Source organism: Uranotaenia lowii, chromosome 2 (assembly GCF_029784155.1).
Source record: "Uranotaenia lowii strain MFRU-FL chromosome 2, ASM2978415v1, whole genome shotgun sequence".
Lineage (NCBI taxonomy): Eukaryota > Metazoa > Arthropoda > Insecta > Diptera > Culicidae > Uranotaenia > Uranotaenia lowii.
The window spans coordinates 35,730,538-35,755,628 of record NC_073692.1 but is presented as its reverse complement, the minus strand read 5'-3'; the positions used below and the strand labels follow the sequence as shown (position 1 = coordinate 35,755,628).

The 25,091-nt window shown below is 35.6% G+C and overlaps 2 protein-coding genes across 2 annotated transcripts; one reads left to right on the top strand and one right to left on the bottom strand.

Moving 5' to 3' along the window:
- The first annotated feature begins 1,680 nt into the window (after nt 1-1,680).
- Nucleotides 1,681-14,237, top strand: LOC129746179 (transcription factor SPT20 homolog). Its single transcript, XM_055739720.1, has 5 exons — nt 1,681-1,887; nt 1,948-2,268; nt 3,664-3,821; nt 3,890-5,426; nt 13,827-14,237. The coding sequence occupies exons 2-5, from the start codon at nt 2,115-2,117 to the stop codon at nt 13,958-13,960; spliced, it is 1,983 nt and encodes a 660-aa protein (XP_055595695.1). The 5' UTR covers nt 1,681-1,887; nt 1,948-2,114; the 3' UTR covers nt 13,961-14,237.
- A 46-nt stretch (nt 14,238-14,283) lies between these two features.
- On the bottom strand, nt 14,284-16,089 carry LOC129746183 (ficolin-2-like). The gene is made up of 3 exons (XM_055739727.1): nt 15,967-16,089; nt 15,072-15,899; nt 14,284-15,003 (listed from the first exon to the last, which is right to left on the bottom strand). The coding sequence occupies exons 1-3, from the start codon at nt 16,035-16,037 to the stop codon at nt 14,877-14,879; spliced, it is 1,026 nt and encodes a 341-aa protein (XP_055595702.1). The 5' UTR covers nt 16,038-16,089; the 3' UTR covers nt 14,284-14,876.
- Between the last annotated feature and the right edge of the window lie 9,002 nt (nt 16,090-25,091).

Below are 25,091 nucleotides of genomic sequence, written 5' to 3'. Positions count from 1 at the left end.
CAATTGTATTCGATGAGCAAACTCGTAAAAAGTATTAGATTTTCTATTAGTGCAATAACACTAGAATTTCCGATATTGTTCATAGCCCGATTTCGTTCAGTGTACTCATATTCTGACAGTAATATAACTTTTTATTGTAAAAACTATGAAAAAAATTGATTTTTTACAAATGTCTTTAAAAGCAACCTTCGAAATCATTGGATGTTAAACGCCCCATTGTAGGCAGATGATGCACCAAAACATTGGATCAAAACGACTCAAAAACATAACAATATTCACAGTGAAAATGAATTAATTCTGTTATTTAATTAGGAAAAATCAGAAAAAAATATTTTTCCCAAGTTTATCTACACATAAAACAAGTGTTTTGTTTACATTTCCCAGTGAAAAAATGAAAATCTTTGAAATTTTTGACTTTATTTTGAACTGTGTCAGTTTCAACCAAATTATTCTGCTGCTTTTGGCGACAAATTAAGTGAACCGGTTCGATTTTCGGTGCACGTTTTTTACTTAAACCCGATCGAAAGTTGTAATTATTATGCATCCTAATGATAATTTAGGACTAAGCAAAGAAAATGATCGGTATATCATTTCATAATTCGGTCTGTATTCATGGAAAACTGCACTCCAAAATTTAGAATAAAACACGTGGTTTTGTTTACATCTTAGCGAACAGCACCTTGAGAGGAGGGCGATTTGTCCAAAAAATGATGGGGGCATTTTAATCGGTTATTTAAAATTTGATGAATCTTCAGTTTACCATAAAACAACAATTTACCACAGTTTTCCATCAATTGATAATTCCAATATATAATTTGAACAACCAATAAAATCAATAATGAGGATGTTTCAAGCGATCATCTTGGGGTAAAAGCTTATTTCATTTGATCACTTTTTACAACTTAAGTGATGGATAGCCACCACAAAATTTAATTAGAGTGTTATTTGTATTTAAATGAATATCTGGTAATCATTTTAATTAAAATTACAAGGTATTGATTTTAAGAACATATTTGTGTAAAAAGAATCCACTAAAACCTTCGCAAATCTTCAAAATTCATCAAAATATAGTCGCTGGCATTTTACCCCGCAAGGGCATTATGGACAGAAGTACCCTAATCGTTTTCTTGATTTTGTTATTGTTGTCACTTTAGTAATTTTTATCATTTAAGACGCGAATGCCATAAAGATGGTTCAACAACTACAATCGAAACAAAAAAAATATATCATTATTTTATTTATTTTTGTGAATTATTAATGTGTCTTAAAAATATCGGCCATTTTTATCATGGTTGTCATTTTCGTTATTTTTTCATTTTTGTCATGTTTGCAATTTTTGTGTTTTTTCCCCTTATCGTAATTTTTGTCAGGTTTGTCATTTTTATTAAGTTTGTCATTTTTGTAAAAAGTAACATTCAGAGTAGTATTTCAGAGAATCAAAAATGATGCACCTCAAACGAAATTTGACACTCTAAACGTAACCCTTCGTTAAAAAGCTCAAACAAGGAATATCTGCCCTGGTTTGTAGTGCAGCTTTCCCTCATTCGGTTAGGATTTCCCCCATCCAACGTCGGAGAGCCGCTGGCAGGTTCATTTTATCGATTTTTCATTCGCCCTCTGTCATTTGACGGAAGGTATGAGATTTTCCCTCATTTTCAGTACGCTGCTGCTATCTGCGTATAGCAATGAACACCCTCGTTTCCCTTGTTGCTACACATTAGGAGGGAGGTGCCTGTCCCGTGCATAAATCGGGAAAATCAATAATATCATTCACAACTCGCAACGATTGACTCTCGATAAGGTATATTTTAGTTGTTTAAGAAATACAATTGCATCGTTCTATGCCCGAATTTTCTATACCAGAAAGCAGCTGTTCGAGATAGGAAGGTGAGTTTGTGAGTTTCTGAGCTGGAAAATCTGTTTTCGAAATTCATCTATTTGTTCCAGATACTTTTAGTGGAATTTACGTTGCAGTGCTTCTAGTTGTTCACGTTATATAAGGACAAAAGAAGGTGATAATACAGTTTAAAAACAGGTCTCCATATTAAGGAGTGTCGACGAAAATCAAGATTTGATAATCTTTGAAGGCAGATAAGCGAAAAAAAGTCATAATCATGATCAACGCCAATGTTTTCGATATTATTTTGATGATGACGATGTTGCTGATGATGATGCTTTACTGTTTTGGAGAAATAACTGCGATGGGATTCGACGAATTTCCGAGCCATCATGATATCACGAAAAGAATGGACCTCGAAATTTGTTTGGGTGAGATTATTCAAAACTTTCACAATATTTCAAACTTCAGGAATATTTCAGATTCAGCTTTAAATTTCAAAAATAAGATTGAGATTTCAAATTTAAAGTTTAGATGCTGATTCAGATGATTCAGATTGAAAATTCAGGTATCAGATTCAGATTCAGATTTCAGGTTCAGATTCGGATTTCTGATTCAGATTCAGATTTCAGATTCAGATTTCAGATTCAGATTTAAGATTCAGATTTCAGATTCAGATTCAGATTTCAGTTTTCAGATTTCAGATTCAGATTTCAGATTCAGATTCAGATTTCAGATTCAGATTTCAGATTTCAGATTCAGATTTCAGATTCAGATTTCAGATTCAGATTTCAGATTCAGATTTCAGATTCAGATTTCAGATTCAGATTTCAGATTCAGATTTCAGATTCAGATTTCAGATTCAGATTTCAGATTCAGATTTCAGATTCAGATTTCAGATTCAGATTTAAGATTCAGATTTCAGATTCAGATTTCAGATTCAGATTTCAGATTCAGATTTCAGATTCAGATTTCAGATTCAGATTTCAGATTCAGATTTCCGATTCAGATTTCAGATTCAGATTTCAGATTCAGATTTCAGATTCAGATTTCAGATTCAGATTTCAGATTCAGATTTCAGATTCAGATTTCAGATTCAGATTTCAGATTCAGATTTCAGATTCAGATTTCAGATTCAGATTTCAGATTCAGATTTCAGATTCAGTTTTCAGATTCAGATTTGAGATTCGGATTCCAGATTCAGATTCGAGATTCAGATCTCAGATTCAGATTTCAGATTCAGATTTCAGATTGAGATTTCAGATTCAGATTTCAGATTCAGATTCAGATTTCAGATTTCAGATTTCAGATTCAGATTTCAGATTCAGATTTCAGATTCAGATTTCAGATTCAGATTTCAGATTCAGATTTCAGATTCAGATTTCAGATTCAGATTCCAGATTCAGATTCCAGATTCAGATTTCAGATTCAGATTTCAGATTCAGATTCCAGATTCAGATTCCAGATTCGGATTTCAGATTCAGATTTCAGATTCAGATTTCAGATTCAGATTTCAGATTCAGATCTCAGATTCAGAATTTAGATTCAGCTTTCAGATTCAGATTTCAGATTTCAGATTTCAGATTTCAGATTTTAGATTCAGATTTCAGATTCAGATTTCAGATTCAGATTTCAGATTCAGATACAGATTTCAGATACAGATTTCAGATTCAGATTTCAGATTCAGATTTCAGATTCAGATTTCAGATTCAGATTTCTGATTCAGATTTCAGATTCAAATTTTAGATTCAGATTTAAGATTCTAGACTTTCATATTCAGATGAAAGGTTTCAGTTTCAAAAGTTTATTCAAATACTATTTTACAGATCGGTTCGATGTGCACCAGAACACGATCATCCGTACGGAGGAATCCCGTTCGATGGGGGCGAAATTTCTCGACGATGCCGATCTGAGTTCACGGGAACAGTGTCGTCGATTGTGCTGTGAAACCGAAAACTGTGACGTGTTTGTGTTTGAAGAAAAGGTACTTGCTACTTATGAAAATTAACAAGAAAGTGGATTCAAAATTTACGTTTCTTCCCAATTTTACAGAATCAAGGAACGTGTTTTCTTTTCCAATGTGGTCCACCGACCGATTTCCATTGCAAGTTCACACATCATTTCAACTATACGAGTGCCGTCCTGAAAATTCCTACAGTAGATCAATCTTCTCCGCCTCTGGTGTCGCAGATACATTCTTTGGCTCAGGTACCGCCTGTTTCCATCGTGCCGAAATTATCGCAGCACGAGTTGGAGCTAGTGAACCTGAAGGCACCCAAAACGTCGACCCCATCGACAACCACGACCTTGCTGCCTCCGTTGGGTGTCCAGCTGGGTAGATTTTCTCAAAGCACTTCGACCACCTCGAAGCCATCTACTACTGTTCCGTGTAGGCTGTACGAATTTGCCTGCCATTCGGGGGAATGTATTGCGGTTTACAACGCCTGCGATGGTATACCGCAGTGTGCAGATGGAAGTGATGAAGGACCAGAGTGTAGACGACCTGGACCGACGAAAAACTTCCAGACTCCTCAATCTCAACAGCAGCAACTGCCCCTATTGCAGCAACAGAACCTGCTAAACGGATTGTCTTTGCAAAAGCCGTTGATGCCCCCTATTTATCAACCGGATGTCCAACAGCAACAACTCAGAGGTTTGCAACAGCAACAACAGGACCAGGCAAAAATTATCCACAATCGGGAAGATCCCATGACTGCACCTAGATCATGGACCAAACCGCTCAACGATCCTCAACAACCTGCTTACATCGATCCTACCGATAGCAGAATCTTCAGCCACAAAGGAGGACTTCAGCTTGCATCAGCTAACAGTATGGTGGTTCCTCAATATCAAGATACGCTACCCGACACCAGTTACGTTCCCAACATCCCTCGGAACAATGCTTACATGCAAATTCCGTTCAACTACCAATCGGGAGCTCCCCAGATGGGACCACCTCAACGAGCGATGTGGCCACCGCAACAAACGCAACTTCCTCAGGAACAGTACGTTCAGCCGCCTCTCCAACATCAACCTGATCTTATCCAGCAGCAAAACCCGCAGCTCATTCAGCAAACTCAGCAAGCGCCTCCTCTCCAAGTACAGTCACAACAGCAACAAAAAACTCCACAAACACAGCTTCAACCTACACCCAGCACGCAATCCAAACCGGTTGAACCACCGGCACAAGAACCCCAACAAGCCAAGAAACCCCCGAAGGAGTCCCCTCAAAAGTCATCCGAAGAATACGATACATACGACGAACACGAGTATCAAGATGGCGGCCACCAGCAGCAGTCTTCCAACTCCGGTGAAGACCAACAACAACAGCAGCCCGAAGAGAAGCCGGATCCACCGAAGAAGACCAAACAGCACAAGCATCGGAAGCAGCAACACGGCGACGAGCACGAGAAGAAACGCAAGAAGCCCAAGGCCGGTAGCGTCAAGAAAGACCGAAGCGGTGAACACGCTGCAATGCCACCGGTTCACGAGCACCTCAAGATGATGCGGAACGATCTGGAAATCGAGTTTGCCGATCACGATGGGCAGGCCGAAAGACCCGGCGGGGCCGTGCTGTCGCTGACCTTGGGTAAGACCTAACTAAAGAATAGACCAGGCTTTAAGAATGGGAGTTAATAAGCAAACACTACCGACATCATGTCCTCCATAATAGAGTTTAGATTAATAAGTATTGGTAACAGCCATTTCCTAACCACAAAACGTCAAACATTTACCTGCCATCGCGAATAGAATTCATAGTACATGGAAAATAACAGGTAGGCCATTGCGCTTAACCTCACTCGAAAGCTCCGTGTATGTACACAGCATGCTTGCATACCAACAAAAATAGTTATGAAAATTTGGCAGTTTTATATGGAATAGCAATCAAAATTATTAATTTCTCCGTCGATAGCCATTCGATTCTTTTGAAAAGGGCTTCAGATTAAAGATTGATTCTTCAGGATCATCGGAAACTATTTTTTGCGTTGGATTTTCGAATGTGAACCATAAATAATGAGCATTCAAAATAATTTTCATCGTTGTCCCTCTTTTTGGAGAGCAAGCAATGTTATATTTTCTTCTGTCTATGTTTAATATTTGATAAATGATTTAAAATACTTCGTATTTATGTGATGAAAGTCAATTTGTTTGAATTTTTATTCAAACCACAAAGGAAAAAGGCCCCACAAGGCAAAAATATCATCAAATTTTAGTTTTAAATCGAGAAAAAGCCCATTGCATATTTCATTTAGCGGTGTTGAAAAGCCAAATATTGTTCGTTACATTAAAATGCATCAGTGCATATTTTTCTCATAATTTTATTTCTTGTCAATTTTAAGAAAAATGTGTTTTTTTGATAAATTCCATACATTTGCCAGTTTTTTCCATAACTATTTTTCGGGGCCTCTTACCAATACGTCGAAAGAGAGCGGAATGGCCTACCTTGTATATTTCAAAGTACTATGAATAGAACTGAGATTTCGAGTACAATAAAAACAAACTATAGACAAACTCATCACGCCAACGCCTACTCACTCTCTCGCAAAATTGACAATAACCACAAAAATGACAAAAATGACAAAAATGACAAAAATGACTGTTGGGGCAAAGCGCTTACCCAATTACACGACCGGTTCGGACACTTTGCGGAATTCGCGGATAAGTAAAAGAAAAAACCACTTAAACTTTTCGGTCAAATTCGCGACGGTTTATTATGCGGGGTGATTTCACTTCGACGGTGGTTTAGTTTGGACTGTGCTGCTGCTGATGTTTTAATCAGCTGTTTCGGCAGTCACGCACTAACACACCCGCAACGGCAGAACTGTCAAGCCGTGCGATGTTTTTTGATTGCTGGGGGTGCTCAAGCATTCTACAAGATCGAAATATTTGCTATCTTTTTCTACCAATGACAAAAATGACAAAAAAGACAAAAATGACAAAAATGACAAAAATGACAAAAATGACAAAAATGACAAAAATGACAAAAATGACAAAAATGACAAAAATGACAAAAATGACAAAAATGACAAAAATGACAAAAATGGCAAAAATGACAAAAATGACAAAAATGACAAAAATGACAAAAATGACAAAAATGACAAAAATGACAAAAATGACAAAAATGACGAAAATGACAAAAATGACAAAAATGACAAAAATGACAAAAATGACAAAAATGACAAAAATGACAAAAATGACAAAAATGACAAAAATGACAAAAATGACAAAAATGACAAAAATGACAAAAATGACAAAAATGACAAAAATGACAAAAATGACAAAAATGACAAAAATGACAAAAATGACAAAAATGACAAAAATGACAAAAATGACAAAAATGACAAAAATGACAAAAATGACAAAAATGACAAAAATGACAAAAATGACAAAAATGACAAAAATGACAAAAATGACAAAAATGACAAAAATGACAAAAATGACAAAAATGACAAAAATGACAAAAATGACAAAAATGACAAAAATGACAAAAATGACAAAAATGACAAAAATGACAAAAATGACAAAAATGACAAAAATGACAAAAATGACAAAAATGACAAAAATGACAAAAATGACAAAAATGACAAAAATGACAAAAATGACAAAAATGACAAAAATGACAAAAATGACAAAAATGACAAAAATGACAAAAATGACAAAAATGACAAAAATGACAAAAATGACAAAAATGACAAAAATGACAAAAAATGACAAAAATGACAAAAATGACAAAAATGATAAAAATGACAAAAATGACAAAAATGACAAAAATGACAAAAATGGCAAAAATGGCAAAAATGACAAAAATGACAAAAATGACAAAAATGACAAAAATGACAAAAAAGACAAAAATGACAAAAATGACAAAAATGACAAAAATGACAAAAATGACAAAAATGACAAAAATGACAAAAATGACAAAAATGACAAAAATGACAAAAATGACAAAAATGACAAAAATGACAAAAATGACAAAAATGACAAAAATGACAAAAATGACAAAAATGACAAAAATGACAAAAATGACAAAAATGACAAAAATGACAAAAATGACAAAAATGACAAAAATGACAAAAATGACAAAAATGACAAAAATGACAAAAATGACAAAAATGACAAAAATGACAAAAATGACAAAAATGACAAAAATGACAAAAATGACAAAAATGACAAAAATGACAAAAATGACAAAAATGACAAAAATGACAAAAATGACAAAAATGACAAAAATGACAAAAATGACAAAAATGACAAAAATGACAAAAATGACAAAAATGACAAAAATGGCAAAAATGACAAAAATGACAAAAATGACAAAAATGACAAAAATAACAAAAATAACAAAAATGAAGAATTCAATAGAGAGACAAAAATAAATTACTTACAGAAAAATGCAAAAATTGTATTTTTCATTTTCTTTTTCCAATGTTTTGTTTTGTGCAGTATGTAGAAGTGAAATATGGGTATGCCTTATGGGGATTATTTTCGATGTAGCATTTATGTTCTTTTCTGAAAATTTTCGGTTTGGTTTATTTTCAATTGATTTTTGGTTATGATTTATTTTCATAGTATTCCGTCTCACGACATAACTTGACGAACATAATTCCTAAAATTCACTCGGTCCATGGCAACCGTTCTCCAATTTCTCGGGCACTCCACGTTCGCCAGATCACGCTACACTTGGTCTAACCACCTCGCTCTTTGCGCCCCCGTAGCGGAAACCTGTTTTACAGGACAGTACATTTTTGGTATTAGCCCTCATTTCAAAACCTTTCCTCAATTATGTCAAAAATACACTTCGAAAATTGGGCACTGAACACTCGTTTAGAGTATTTTTTTTAACTAAATAAACTTAAGATAATTTCAATGGAAAATCGGGAGCAGAATCAGAAAATTAAATTCTATAAAATTTCAGTAGAAAAGTTTTTAAGTTAACGTTTCTACTTGTACTTAAATTCATTTATTTCATACTACATGACATCAATTTGGAATCTCACTTTCACATATTCGAGGTGAATAAATTTGTTATCGATCATGCGCACTTCACTTTCGAGAATAATTAACATTATAGTTGAGTTTCATGAATTTATGATCTTGAAATTATATGATTTTTTAAACTATTGTTTTACAAATAAATGCGAGTTCGATCGTTTTTTTTTTCTTTTTTTTTTTTTTTATATTACATTATTACATTAAATTAGGTGTTCAGTTCAATGATGAACTGTCCAGAGCCCTATAGTTTATTAATCACTATAATTTATTTATTTGAATTAATTTTGCTGAATGCAATCAAGTATTTTTATGTAGGAGAACATCCTGTAATGTCAAAAAATATTTTAAACTTACTACTAAAAACTAAAACTATCTTAAATTAAAACTAATTATAGAGAGAACGAATCTCTGCGATGGAAGACTGCATCGATTTGCCTCTGAAGTTGGAGATGATTTTGTTGGCCATCTCTTCGATCGATTCAATGCCCGCAATCCGATGAAGATCTTCGGTGCTGTGCCAAGGTGGAAGCCGCAAAATCATTTTCAGAACCTTGTTCTGAATCCTTTGGATGGCTTTCTTCCTCGTCGCGCAGCAGCTAGACCAAATCGAAACTGCATACATTATCGCTGGTCGGAAGACTTGCTTATAAATAAGCATCTTATTCTTCAGGCACAGTCGGGATTTCCTGTTGATGAGAGAATAAAGAGATTTAGTGTATTTATTACATTTAGATTGAATATCTTCAATGTGATTTTTAAAAGTAAGATTCCGATCAAGTGTGAGTCCGCGTGTAGTACGCGATCAGACCATTCTAATGAAACCCCATTAAAAGTTATGGAATGATTTTCATTAGGTTTTAAAAATTGAGCTCTTGGCTTATGGGGAAATAAAATAAGTTGAGTTTTGGAAGCGTTAGGAGAAATTTTCCACATTTTCAAGTAATTCAAAAAGGAATTTAAATTTTGTTGCAATCTACTGCGTACCACCCGTAAATTTCGACCTTTGGCTGAAAGCAAAGTATCATCAGCAAATAATCTTCTACCTTTTCCTTCTGGTACATCAGGAAGATCAGAAGTAAAAATATTGTATAAGATTGGCCCAAGTATACTGCCCTGAGGGACCCCAGCTCTAATGGGTGTCCTTTCAGAGCATGAATTTTGATAGCTTACTTGTAAGGTTCGGCTAGTCAAATAATTTTGAATAATTTTGGTGAGATATACAGGAAAATCAAATCGAGCTAATTTAGCTACTAAACCTTTGTGCCAAACACTGTCAAAAGCTTTTTCAATATCAAGAAGAGCAACACCAGTTGAATAACCTTCAGATTTGCTAGCGTTAATCATATTAGTTACACTCAAAAGTTGATGTGTAGTAGAATGTCCATGACGAAAACCAAATTGTTCATCAGGGAAAATAGAATTCTGATTAATGTGAATCATCATTATATTCAAAATAACTCTCTCAAATAGTTTACTTAAAGAAGGAAGCAAACTAATTGGTCGATAACTTGAAGGCTCTGAAGCACTTTTTCCAGGTTTCAAAATTGGAGTTACTTTGGCATTTTTCCATTTATTGGGAAAATAAGCCAAGTGAAAACATTTATTGAAGATTTTAACTAAAAAGTTTAAAGTGCTTTCAGGCAACTTTTTAATAAGAATATAGAAAATCCCATCTTCCCCCGGAGCTTTCATATTTTTAAATTTTTTGAAAATCAATTTAAGTTCATCAATATTTGTCTCACAGGAACTTTCAAATACATTTTGCTTAGAAAAAATATCATCAAATTCAAGGGAAATTTGAGCATCAATTGGACTAACAACGTTTAAATTAAAATCATGAGCAGACTCAAACTGTTGGGCTAATTTTTGAGCTTTTTCTGCGTTAGTTAAAAGAAGTTTATCCCCATCTTTCAAAGTAGGAATTGGCTTCTGGGGATTTTTCAGAATTTTAGTTAATTTCCAAAACGGCTTTGAGTAGGGTTTTATGTCATCTACTGCTTTAGCAAAGTTTTCATTACGGATGAAATTTAAACGACGTTTGATCTCTTTTTGAAGGTCGCAATAAATAAATTTCAAATAAGGATCCCTAGTACGTTGATATTGGCGTCGACGAATGTTTTTCAGTCGTATCAAAAACTGATGATGATCTTATCATCAATTAAATGTTGATTAAATTTATGTTTAACTTTGGGTATTGAAGCGGCTTGAGCATTGACTATTGAAGTTGTCAAATTTTCTACAGCCAAATCAATATCTTCAATTGAATTCAGTGGAACGTTTACATCTAAATTACGTTCAATAAAATTCATATATCGCTCCCAGTCAGCTTTTTGAAAGTTAAAAGTTGATTTTAAAGGGTTTTCAATGGGACTTTGGGATAAAGAGAAAGTTACTGGAAGGTGGTCTGAATCGAGGTCCGCATGAGTTACTAATTGACTACAATGCTCGCCTAAATCCGTTAGAACCAAATCAATTGTGGAAGGATTTCTAACCGAAGAGAAACAAGTATGCCCATTAGGATATTCAACAGTATAATAACCTGCAGAGCAGTCATTAAATAAAATATTCCCATTTGAATTTGATGAAATATTATTCCAAGATCGGTGTTTTGCATTAAAGTCACCAATAATAAAAAATTTAGATTTGTTTCTGGTGAGTTTTTGTAAATCTCCCTTCAAAAAATTTTTCTGTTCACCGCTGCATTGAAAAGGCAAATATGCGGCAATAATTATAATTTTCCCCATAGAAGTTTCTAATTCAATTCCAATTGTTTCTAAGACTTTTGTATTGAAAGAAGGAAGAAGTCTAAATTTGAGACGACTATTGATGACAATAGCTACACCCCCACCTTGTCGATCAAGTCGATCATTTCGCAAAATTTTAAAGAAAGCATTGCTTTTCAAGTTATTGTCTGGCTTTAAAAAAGTTTCAGTGATGGCAGCAATATGTATGTTTTGAGTTTTCAAAAATAAAAAGAATTCATCTTGGTTAGCCAGCAAAGATCTAGCATTCCAATTCATAATATTTAAACATCTATTTGGATCCATGAGGGAATCGTAAAGTCATAATAATTTTGTTAGCATAATTAAAAGAAGTTTGGAAAGCTTCAAACATTGAATTTGCTTTCAACATAAGTTGCACCATTTCCATTAAATTTTGATGCAAAAATTTTAATTTTTCCTCAGTAATCTCACCCAAATCAACAAAATTGTTAGGATCAGAAAATGAAGGAGAAGAACAAGTATTTGAATTTCGGGGATTTTCCCAAGCCTTCGCATGAACGTTGAGACTTGGTTTTTTCCCATTTTTATTAGTTAAACCTGAAGAGGGAAACCCATTTTCAACCACCTCTGAGAACGATAAACAACGAGTCTGTGGCGCAGAATCAGCACAGGTAAGATTAAAATCACTTCGGGTATTACCCAGCCGTGATTCCAATGTAGGCCGAGGCTGACCGCGAACAGGCAGGTTGTTTGCCGGCCCGACGTGTGAAGACGAAAAAGAGGAAGGAGGAGAAGAAACTTTTCTGGAAACTTTGGGATTTTTCCTAGAAGCAATAATTTTTGCCCTGATGGGACAGTCTAGCGAATTCGAGGAATGATTACCTGCGCAATTTGCACACTTGAAAAATTCTGTTTGTGGCTTATCACCACCAAAAAGGCATTTAGATTTTTCATGATCGAATGAGCCGCAAAGCATGCATCTGGCATTCATTCTACAATTTTTAGTGCCGTGACAAAAAGCTTGACAACGACGACATTGCGTAATATTTTGAAGGAAATTGGTTGAAGATTTTCGAAAAGGTTCGAATTTGACTCGACAATGAAACATAAGACGAGCCTTTTCAAGAATTTGCAAATTATTAACTTGATCCTTTTTAAAATGGATCAAATAAAGCTCAGGAGCAAAACCAACACTACTGATATTATTCGTGTTGGTTCTTTTCCTCATTTGAATTACTTGAATCGGAGAAAAACCTAACAAAGAATTTAATTCAGTTGTGATCTCATCCGGTGTCTGATCGCCGGTGAGACCACGAAGTACAACTTTAAAAGGACGATCACTTCTTGTGTCGTAAGTAAAAAATTGATGTTTTTTATTATTCAAATAATTTAAAATTTTTTGAAAATCATCAAAAGATTCCGCCAAAATACGAGCAGTTCCCCTTCGACCGATCTGAAAAGAAATCTTCACATCCTTGACGGAAGTGACGATTTCTTTTCGAAAGGCATTGAAGTCAGGAATCGTGACCGTAATTGGTGGAACCTTTTCGTTTTTAAGAGTATAAGAAGAAGAAGGTTTCTTAGTACTCTTATCAGAATTAAATATGAATATTTCCTCATCACCGATGTTATGAAGGACATCGAATGAATTGGAAATTTCAACTTTTTTGGGCGATGGACCTGAATTAGTTTCGGCAATTCGCTTTCTACCAGCTCTTGAGCCGGCCGATGACTTCCCCATGCTGGAAAGAAAAGAGAAAATATGAATAAAAGAAAATGAAAATAATTTTAGCACTGAAAAGTGCTGATGGAAAAACAGGTAAGGAAAAAATAAATAATGTAAAAATGTTCCTGCAGGTACACAGCAACGATACGATGCTCCGGCGTACGTGTTGACGGCTCAACGGTACAGATGGAAGTGATTAAAATGAGTTCGATCGTTTTTTTTTTTTTTCATCTTAAAATCATGATTATAATAAGTTCTGTTAAAAATTCGCGAAAGCGAAGTGCACATGACAGCTACAAAACTGTTTACCTTTAACATGAATAAAATAAATTTCATATTGATTATATGTAGTTTGAGATATTTGGATTTATCTACAAGTATGTCTTAACTTAACTCAAAAACTGGCTTCCTGAGATTTTTTGAATTTAGTTTTCGGATTCAGCGCTCGATTTCACATTACAAATATTAGTCGGTAACACGATGCCACCTTATTTTAAAAAAAATATTCAACAAGTGTTAAATAACAGATTTCATTTTCTTTCTGCAGGTGCCATTCTCACAGCAGCTCTGGCCATTCTGATCGGCTGCCGAATGAAGGTGGCCCGGAGGCGGATCCGCCGACAGGGCAAATCTTCGTACGCTCACGATGCCGACTTTCTGGTCAATGGAATGTATCTCTAAACACCGTCGACAACCGGAAGTTCCGTACTAATACAGATACATATAAGCAAGCAAGCATACATAGTTCAGTGTAAAGGTGTCAAGAATGATGTACGACCGGCCGAATTGACTGTTGCTGTATACCCTCCCCCATCACTTAGGTTTAAATCACTAGGTTCTAGGTACTAATAATAACTGCATTAAATTGTAAAACCGTGATCCACAGTAACAAATGCATTTTGTTTTTGTTCCAGCCTGTTTAACGATGAAGTTTCGTTTAATAAAAACTATTGGAAAACCAAGCGCATTTAATGAGTCGATGACATTGTGCCTTCAAAGAAGGAGTCTGACTAGTCAAAAAACGTTCCAATAATTGAGAATGATCATTTTGAACTAGATGAATTTATAACCGAGTTTTAAGCAGGTTTCATTATTTGGAATGAAGATTGATTGTAAGAGTCTTTACGATTATCGTAACACTATTTCACTAGTTTATCACGGAATTTAGAATTCACTCTCTGGAGCCACCAAATGGCAACAACATGGTTTTTACTTGTAGAGTGGCGTGGAAAAGAAACTCGTAGTTTGGTTGAAGTAGAAACTTAGAGTAGAATTTATTAGCTGCCGAGCACGTTTTTATACCCGACAGGAAAACATATTGCTTGGATACAGTTTGTTTATCTTGACAACGGATTCATAGGTTACTATAATTTATCATAAACTCAACATTATTAACAAAACAAATTTACTTTTTTCTTCAACAAAACTATCCAAAAGAAAGAGTACCTTCTAAGAATTCTTACATCAAACATTAGTGTAACAGTAACACAATCACTACTTCTACCATTTTCCCTGGGCACGGATGACGGCTAAATTAACCTTACCTCCAACTCCAACATACATGAAATCCACATTGTTAATAACACATTGAAGGTTTTTACTTTTCCTTAACGGCACGAATCATCATACGGGATTTATGCAAACTTTCGTATGAACTTTTGAAGCTGTGCCAGCACATCGAATTTGAATTAGTCGATCCTTTCTGATATAGTCCGTACAGATTACTACAAATAGAAGAAAAAAAGTTGCGAGAGAGCCAACAAGTAAATTCAAAAATCACTGTGATGATTACCTATTATGACAAGCCGTGTACCACCATGCACCTTTGAAATCAACAGCGCAGTTTCCTCCATGAGTGTCATGATCGGCATCCTGGGTAGTGAACTTCATGTTGAGCGCGAAGCTTAGCGAGTCTCCAGCATTTCCACTGTAGGTGCCCAATTTTGACAGGGTGTATTTTTTGTCAGCTCCATCAACCAAGAAATGGCTATACTTAGCGACGCCCTTCTTCCCATCGAATGCCTCCACTACAACGTGGAGCTCATGAGCTTTGAGCGAGGTGAGTTGGTGAACTTTTTCAAGGCCCAACCAAAACTCGTTCTCTAAACTGCCGAAGCCCTGTTCATATTCTGCCCATTTGCGGTAGAAATCGACCGCGCCATCAAAACGGTTCTGGATGACAGTCCAACCTCCTCCCTCGTATTCTTGGTCGCAAAAGGCTTCAAACGATTTAATTCCATCAGGTTGCAGCCTGTAGACACCGGATGTTTTACTCGTAACGTCGGAACAAGTTTGATGTATTTGAGGTTGTTTGACCGAAAGTTGTGGAATCTTGGCCAAAGTTTGTTCGAACGAGCTGTTGGTCAGAAATCTTACAAGCAGATCGTTCAACATTTCTGTACTCGGCTGTAGTTGTTGAAGCTTGTGTATCGCAGCCGTGCTGTTTATCAGCCTTGTCAGGCTCATGGTCGTAAGCTCTGATTCACTCTCCAGTTTGGTCAGCGTTCGAGCATGGCGTTGTGCTAGGGCTTCGTTGCTACGAATCGAATCCCGTATTTCTTCAAGCTCTGCTCGGAGAATGTCGAACTGCTCTTTCGATCGCAGGTAGTCGCTGTGCATGCTGAATATTTAGGACAAACAAAAGAAACGTCAAAACGTCGGCTTCGAAGATCAGGGGTTCAACTTACTTGAAATTGATGGAATCCAATCCTGCAATCGTTAACTCGTAGCCCAATGCTTCTGTCGAGCTATTCTCCATTGCTTTCGTCTTTCCGAAGTAGCAGAGAAGTATGGCTAGAAGCGCTATTCTACACTCCATTGTGCAGTGAAAGTAGTGATTTCGTCAACTGAATTGATGTTAGATCTTACAATTCCTTTTATAGGTTACTTCTAGATATGCTGTACGAGATATAGCTATGGTGATATGAAAATCGCAATCTAAACCACGATAGCTTCAAAATATACTTGAGCAATCATTAATTATACAGTGCAAGCTATAAAATGAATATAGACTTTTCCAGAAATTATGAGCACACTTTTAAAATAAAAAAAAAATGTTTTATTAAATGTTATTTATTTTATTTGGCACACTGTATCATTATTTGTATCCTACCTTACACTGTATTCTTTGATGAAAATTTTTAATAATAAGCCAGACTTCGCACATGACTCACAACCTCCTGCACAGTAACATCACCCCCCATTTTCACCACTTTTTGCCAATCCTTTTCAAATTTTCCGATGCCATCAGCTTCATGCCGATGCCATCAGCATCACGTTAGAGGTCGAAGTCCCGACTTTTCTCGCCACATCCCGAACGGGAACCGATGGTTTCTGTTTTTAGGCATTCCTGAAGTTTTTGTCAATAGCAGGACTAACAGGACCAGATTTTCGATCACTCCTCGGTTCATATTCAAATGTACAATGTTCACCATATTTTTTAATAGCTGTCCGTACCTCTCCGACGCTCACATCCTCTTCTTTGGCCAATTTTCTCAATGAGATTCCACTCACAGTAGGCTAATTGTGCACGATACTTTTTTCTCTTATCCGGAGTAAGACCACGCATTTTGAAATGTAATCACAAACTAAAATGTTTTTTGATGTTATCACTAGTGAACCTTCATATAAGAGAAGCGACATCTAATCCCTCTTAAAATCCTTAAAATCCTCAGCACTGTTTTCTGGCTCAATGTTCAAGCTCTAAAGTGAACGCTCCCACAATCCAACAAAACAACATTTAATTCGATGCCCGAAGCATCGCGACAAACGGTATAAATGACTTGAATTTCGTTAATTCAGTTAGTTAGTTTTTTAACTAGGAACACGATTCACCAAAGCATTGAAAAAAAAATGCCACTAATCATAAATTCATAAGACCAGCTTAAAAATTATCTGTTTGAACTATAACTGCGACAAAATGCTTGGATCGATTGGAATCGATTTTGCCAGTTCTTTTGCTGGATTGGAATTTTGTGTTTAAGATGTCACTTCTCTTATATACAGGTTCACTAATCGTGATATTCGTTGCTTATAAAGGGTGATACGTTCAAAATTTGGTCAATATCAACTTGACGTATTTCTTTCAATTTTGCATTTAAAAAACCTGAACACCCCTCATTTTGAAGGTTTGTGTATGTAGAATGTTGTTTGTTACCCAGCAAACATAAACTCGCATTTAAACGATAACTCAAGTCATTAAAAACGTTGCTGCGAATCGTAATTCTAACTAACGCAAGTAAAAGGTCGTAACAATCGTTACTCGAAGTCGGATTAAATGGTTTAAATTGGATATGATAAAAAGTCCGCCATGTTTGCAGATTTTGAAGACGATTTCGTTCCTTTGCTTTCTCCCGCGTGGGTTAAGTGAGAGAACAGTTTTGTTATACTCTCTGCGACCATCAGTGCAACCAGATTGCTAAAAATCAGATGGTGTATTTGCAAGAATTGCCCAATGACAGAGGCAGCAAATATTGTCGCTGGCAACGGTTCGCATGCGTTGAGAGAAAAAACTTGTGCTCTCTTGCATTCTTTCAGTATGTATGTATATGGTGTCGCATATCTTCCTAATCCTATACTTTTATCGCTTAAGCCAGAGTATGAAAAAATGTATGTATATTGCCTCCACTTTGGTAGGTAAAGCCTGTTTTTTCGAGTTTCATACGATCATTCTATAATGTATATGAGACGTATAACAAAGTTGTTGAGAAATATACCTACAAAAATGTGTGCTGGGTATTTTGATTTTGGAATTCACTCTTCAGTTGTCAATATGCCGTCCATGGAAGAAGAGCAGCGTATCCAAATTTTACTCGCGCATCGCAAAAATCAGAGCTACTCGCACGCAAAGCTGGCAAAATCGCTAAATGTTGCCAAATCAACCGTAACAAATGTAATTAAAGTGTTTGGGGAACGTTTGTCGACAGCCAGGAAGTCTGGATCGGGGGGAAATCGAAAACCGGAAGCCGCTGAGACGACAACGAGAGTTGCGGGTAGTTTCAAGCGAAACCCTAACCTCCCTCTTCGAGATGCCGCAAATAAGCTGGGTGTATCGACTAAAACCGTGTATCGAGCCAAAAAACGAGCCGGACTATTGACTTACAAGAAGGTAGTGACTCAAAATTGCGGTGATAAACAAAATACGACGGCCAAATCGCGATCCCGGAGGCTGTACACGACGATACTGACGAAGTTTGACTGCGTGGTAATGGACGACGAAACCTACGTCAAAGCCGACTACAAGCAGCTTCCAGGACAAGAGTTTTATACGGCAAAAGGAAGGGGAAAGGTAGCAGATACTTTCAAGCACATGGAACTTTCAAAGTTCGCGAAAAATGTCTGGTTTGGCAAGCCATCTGTACCTGTGGCTTGAAAAGCAGCATTTTCATAGCTTCCGGGACTGTCAACCAAGAAATTTACGTGAAAGAGTGTTTGAATAAACGTCTGCTGCCTTTCCTGAAGAAACACGGTTGTTCCGTACTAGAGATGTACCGAATATTCGGTCGGCCGAATATTCGGCGCCGAATACCGCCAAAAAACCGTTAAGCCGAATATTCGGCTCACCGAATAGTTGAGCTAAGTATTCGGCCATATAGGCCGAATAGGCCGAATACTTATTTCTCAAATTTTATATACTAACAGACTTGTCAAATTATTCAACTGATTTTGAATAATTTCTTAGATATCCAATAGTAATGTTGAAAAAGATACAAAATCATCAAACACTTATGGTTTCAGTAAAAGATCTTAGGTGTTTCCGTGTATATTTCACTGTAGATAACTTTATAAATACATTGATTATCCTTTATTCCAGATTTTTTTCATATGTCCAGGCTTGTCCATAAATCCAATAAAGAATTCCAGAAAAGTCAAATCTGACCAGGATGGCCACATATTATTTGAAATTTTCCAGATTTTACCCGAGTTTATCCAGATTGTTTGCTAAATCAAATAAATACTCGAATTTTTCTTGAACAGTTTTATATTTTGCGTTCAAAAGCGATTTGTTAGAGTAAATTTTCAAAATAAGCATCAATTTTTCTTTAACCCACAGATACGATTTTAACACTGCTGCTGTGATTCGATGAAAACATTAAATTTCAAGTAATTTACTTTGTTTTCCTCTTGCATGTTTGAGAATAATGTCTAGATTCTGTAAAAATATGCTCATTTTTACAAATTTTTCAAAAAATCGTCCAGACCCGGCCGTGTGGGTTTGCTAAGTAGAAAATATGGTTTTTTTTAAAGTTAAAGAACATCGTTTTTTGGCAACTATTTTGAAGACATCTAGCTAAAATTCGACATTTATCTGATTCAATATCAAATAAGCAATTTCAAATAGCTTGGCACCTGTTTTGACATGTTTTGTCCCAGATTTTACTGGAACCCAATCTCTTTGATGATATACGTCCTAGAAGCGACAATTCATCTGATGTCCTTCTAACTATTGGTGACATTTTGAAAATCATAGAGACCTCTTCTTAAAGAAGATCTGATGTATTATACATCTGGTTGAAAATAATAGATTCAAAAACATATGGAGTATTAGGATAGAAGAAATAGAAGAAAAATGAAGTGGTCGCTTTATAATTTCTATTAAAAATTCAATAGAATATTCGACCAAATATTCGGCCGAATATTCGGCCGAATATTCGTTTGGCCGAATAGTTGAAAAGGTCAATATTCGGCCGTTCGCCGAATACCACTATTCGGTACATCTCTATTCCGTACTGTTTTGGCCGGATTATACACTTTTTCCTTAAAAACATTTTTGATACAAAAATGTAAAATTTAATTCAAACAAAACAAAAAAATTACTGAAATTGGTTCTCTATGCGTTATGACATCACAAATGTATCAAAAACTATAAATTTTCCAACCTTAGCATTTGATTTTCCATTGATAACAGAGTTTTTTGCAACTTACCCCTTTTTCTTAGTAGGGTGAAAATCGCATGTTTTTGAAAATTTAAAAATAACTGGTAAACCCAATAATTTTTCTGACTACGTCAATTTGGTGTCCCATCAACCTTAAAACTTTTGATGTACAAGGGGAATTACACTAGTTTACAAAATTTGAAAAAAATCGTGAACATTATTAATCGACCTTTATTTTTAATGTGAAATCGGGCGCTGAATCCGAAAATGAAATTCAAAAAAATCTCAGTAGAACAGTTTTTGAGTTATGCTTCAAATATGAAATTTTGGAAAAATAAAAAAAATACATGTACTTAGATTGAATTATCTCGATCTGCATAACAGTAATTTGAAATCTCTATTTTGCAGATTAAAGGTGAACAAATTTTCATAGATCTTCTGAACATCATTTTTGCGCATAATCAACAGTATTGTTAATATCAGTGGCTTTATGAAAGAAAAAATTATAAAAAAACGCATTTTTTAAGAGAAATTTTTTTTGGGTCAAAGTTTTAGACGCTATGGTAACATTTAAATACCTGATTTTCTTCTGGCCTTAAATTTGAATTCAAAACAAAGATTTTAAGTGGTTATTGTTCAAAATCGGTTAAAAATTGAAGAAGTTACGGTTATGCGCAAAAATGATGTTCAGATGATCGATAGCAAATTTATTCACCTTTAATAAGAAAAACAGAGATTTAAAATTACTGTTATGCAGTTCGAGATATTTCAATCTAAGTACATGTACTTTTTTTATTTTTCCAAAATTTCATATTTGGAGCATAACTCAAAAACTGTTCTACTGAGATTTTTTTAAATTTCATTTTCGGTTTCCGCCAGATTTTACATTTAAATCGACCTTTAGTTTACTAAGTTCAAAAATGCTCTAAACTAGTGTTATCTGTAGGCATTAAGCGATTGAAGTTGAAAAATGTTGCATGTTGCTTTTCTTTTCTCAATTGTTTGACATCATTGATATTATTATTTTTTTTTATTTTATAATATTGTTAAACCTTTTAATATTAAAACCTTCAGTCCTTCGTGCTGCCAGATATTAAATATTCCTGTAAAGGTTACATTTTAAAAGTGACGCTTTCCAAGCGCTCCTCAACTGGAGAACCAATTTTATTATTCATGATTGAAAAGTAGTTTGCACAGCATTTGAAAGTTTATTTCTTGAGCTTCATTTTCCATCAAAAGAATTTCAGTTACAAGACATTAGTAGTAAGGCAGCTTAACAAAAGAAGCGATTTTATAATTACTCCAATTACTTACTTGATATTCAATGGCACATTATTATTTCAGTCATATTCTTTTTTCTGTTTAGAATTCTATAAATCTTTTAGAAGCGCTCTCAATAGAAATAGTGAATTTATCGAGCATTAGATAGGCTGGTATGAATCATATCCTACTTTTTGGTGCAACGATCATGTTTTTTACTCCAGAAATTTCCCACAGGGGACAGCGGACTTCGGAAGTTCGGACTTCCGAGTTCCGAAAGACTTTCGACAAGGAAAAGTGAAGTACAAGATTGTCGGAAGTCTGTGTTTTGTTGCCAATTCACCAGCGACGTTTCTAAAAAATTTTTGAAAATATATATATAAATATTTGAAAAAGTTTGTGAGCCGGGGCAAATAAAACCGGCTTTCGTTCTCTTAAAAATCTTTAAAATGCATAAAAAATCATTAAAATGTGTTTTTTTTAAATTGAAGCATAAAAGTTTAACCGGTAAGATAGAAGCTACAAACCGCCGCTTTCATTATAAATGGGAAAATTTTGATATTTCTTTGTAACATTTTGTTTGGTTGATAAATGCTTTTCACATGTGGTCGATTCCAGCCTGTTGCATAAGCTGGGATGCCATGCGTTTCAATTGGAATGGTTTTTTCGTTGTTTATAATCTTTTTCTTTATTTTTAAATGCTATAAATCTGTTTCCTAACTCAATCATTTGTTATGCGTTTTTTAGGTTGCCGCTACAAGAAGAAGCAAAGCATAGCTAGAATGCTAGAAATAAAATCATAAACTATTTTCTGCAAAATTCACAAAATACTTTCGGTAATTCACAGATACTTAATTTGTAAAATTAGGTCCAGTGGATCCTGAAAATGTAAATGCTGAATTTTGGTGTTTCCCAGCTTAGCTGTCTTTGCGGTATTAAGGCAATCACATTAAGTCATTTGAGTTTTTTTTAAAGAATTTTTAGCTTGGGCATTTCAATGTTTGCGATTTAAATACCATGATTGCAAAAACTTTGCATCAACGTTTTTAAAAGATTTAAAAGTACATTACTTGGGGAAATACAATTTCATAATTTGCATGTCTTTGATCGTCTGAATACCAGCGGGACTTATTAACATATTTCAGTGTTAAATATGGTCTTAAATAGCTTACCTCATCCTGTAAAACTTTCATTAACCTAAGAGACAAATATTACACATATTATATTATATTATATCTTACAAGTCATGACAATACATTCTTCAGAAAAATGTTTTGAAATTTAAAGTTTCATTCACAATCATTCAAAAAGGAGACTAAAAAAGGAAAAACCTCACTCGATAAAATCTCAATCTAATGAGATTTCGCAACCTTGTTTGAGACAAAAATAAAATAAACAAATTTTAATCATTAATCTGATTAAACTGAACTTTTAACAGTATGTTTCAAAAACTGGCCTTTAACATTCATCAGGTATAACTGACAGTGTTTTTAAAAGTTTTGGTAGGTATGTTCAGCTTTTCTGAACTGGAAAACTTGTTTTCAGCTAGCCATAAAGAAGAAAGAGAATATAACTTGTTTCATTGTTCAAGAGGTTGAACAAATATTATTCTATGGCATCTCTGCCTCAAAAAATTACACGGCAAAAATAAAAAAACTCAACAGTAACTTTTTTGTATGCGCTCGGACAAAAAGTACAGGGACTTAATGTTAAGTTTAATGCAATAAACTCAACTTTAAGTTTAGCGTATTCTACTCAACGTTAAGTTTAGTGCACTTTACGCAACAGAAAGTTTTTTCTTGTTTTCTCGCCGGTGCGTAGTATCCAAAAATCGTAGAAAATAGCGATTTTTCTAATTAAATGAAATAAAAAGCAGGAATTTAAATCTTATGTCTTTATTTACCAGTTTTTCTTACATTAGTAGCTTCCAGACCAGAAGGAAGATTCTTATAATCCTAAAATAAATTAAACAACGATTTCCAACTCGATTGACTTTGTTACTGCCAGATCCAAAGGGGATCCAGCCTAAGCCCTCGAATCCCTGGTCGTTCCTCTGGAGACTCAGTGGAGGGTGGGCACACAAGGCCTTCATTTGGTTGGCTGAGCTCGAGCGTGTGATGACGGAGATCCCAAGGTCGGCTCCTGGATCTAATTGGCAAATCGGAGTTCTTTTTAAGAGAATAGCTACGCAAATTTAAATCTTTTACAATATTTATTTCCCTACTTTTTAATCTGTGTGTGTGTGTCAGTTTTTTGTGTGAATTTGTGTGATTTTCGATGTTGTTCTCGTACGACAAGCGAGGGAGGCTGTTCCGTGCTAGCAAGCACGAGTTGGGCTTCAGGAACTAGGCCGGGGATTCTAAGGCAGCACGTGTAGAGCACATGGTTAAACAATGACGGGGATTTTGGCGGATACCTTGGCGGAAAGTACCATGCGCTAGTAATATTGCCAATTGATGCGTAGCGGATTCTTGAACGAGCGTGGCGTGGGCAGACTAGAGCGGTTTACTTTAATTTTTATACGAATGTGAAATTAAACCGTTAAAAGTTACCACTTAACGCCTTGATTTCTGCTAGTCCGAGGTTCGAAGGCAATAGGCCGATTCGACGGAAATGATATCTTGTCGAACCCCCAATTTTTCCCGCCAAGCCTCCCATCTCTCATTTCCCAACTATTCTCTCGCTCTCCTTTCCTTTTTACTTTGAATTATTAGACCAGTCGAAGTAGTGGCCTAAACAATGTGTCGGAGTGGGTGTTGTGAGGGGTTTTAGTGTGAAGTGTATAATTTTAAATATTTCGAAATAAGTTGACCTAAGTCCAAGGGAAAACAAGCACAAACTCTTGACTCCACAAATACGAATGGTAACAACTTCGAAAGCTCGCAGCAGGAAGACAAAGTTTATCTGCTGTGTTATAAATGATGGCTTAGTACAAGCAACCTTCGGATGGTTGTCAGAGCCAGAGCTGCTGCGAATTCTCTGTGTCACGAAGAGGACCATATCTGAGAGGAACCCTAACGTTACCTAACCGGCACACGTTTCGGGGTCTTCCGTACCAGTCTGAAGTTGGCGATAGAGGAAAAGGAGAAGGAGGAAAAAGGAGAAAAAGGATAAAGCAGAACGATGATCAAGGAGAAATTGAGGAAAAATTGAGAAAGAGGAAAAGGGTGAGATGTATAAGTGCATGAGCACAGCCTACCCCTTGATGTAGTATCATAGGGTGAAACCAAGGGGCACATCTGGCACACGAAGCCCAAGGTGGTTTTAGTGGGACGAACCCACTCACGGCAGCAAACACCCGGCTGTTATGGTTTAAAGTCAAAAAATCAAAAAATGGTTTAAAGTAAAAAATCTGAGATGAACCCCTCCCCTGTGATCCTTCTAAAGCAAGAAGTCTGGGCTAGTCTGGGCCAAGTTTCAATTTTCGCACTGACATTCGCTCCTTTCTTCCAGCTATCATGACTGGAACAGGGGCTGCTATTTTCCCGTTCCGGAACATAATGAAAACGTGTCAATAACTATCCAATCAACCAATCCGCAGAATACTTACCAATATATGGAGATCTGTCCCTTCATTTGGTCCGGTCGCTAGAATTCGCACCAAAAAAATCCCTGTCGACTATTGGCGCTAACAAAAGACAGTTGCTTCAATCCTCCTGCGGCAACTCAAACCCGTC

What these genes read in the sequence shown, in the direction of transcription:
- LOC129746183 (XM_055739727.1), bottom strand. Translation starts at nt 16,037, where the DNA reads ATGGAGAATAGCTCGACAGAAGCATTGGGCTACGAGTTAACGATTGCA. An exon ending in TTGGATTCCATCAATTTCAA is followed by an intron (nt 15,900 to 15,966) that starts GTAAGTTGAACC and finishes CTAAATATTCAG; the next exon opens with CATGCACAGCGACTACCTGC. An exon ending in TACACGGCTTGTCATAATAG is followed by an intron (nt 15,004 to 15,071) that starts GTAATCATCACA and finishes TTCTATTTGTAG; the next exon opens with TAATCTGTACGGACTATATC.
- LOC129746179 (XM_055739720.1), top strand. Translation starts at nt 2,115, where the DNA reads ATGATCAACGCCAATGTTTTCGATATTATTTTGATGATGACGATGTTG. An exon ending in GGACCTCGAAATTTGTTTGG is followed by an intron (nt 2,269 to 3,663) that starts GTGAGATTATTC and finishes ACTATTTTACAG; the next exon opens with ATCGGTTCGATGTGCACCAG. An exon ending in TGTTTGTGTTTGAAGAAAAG is followed by an intron (nt 3,822 to 3,889) that starts GTACTTGCTACT and finishes CCAATTTTACAG; the next exon opens with AATCAAGGAACGTGTTTTCT.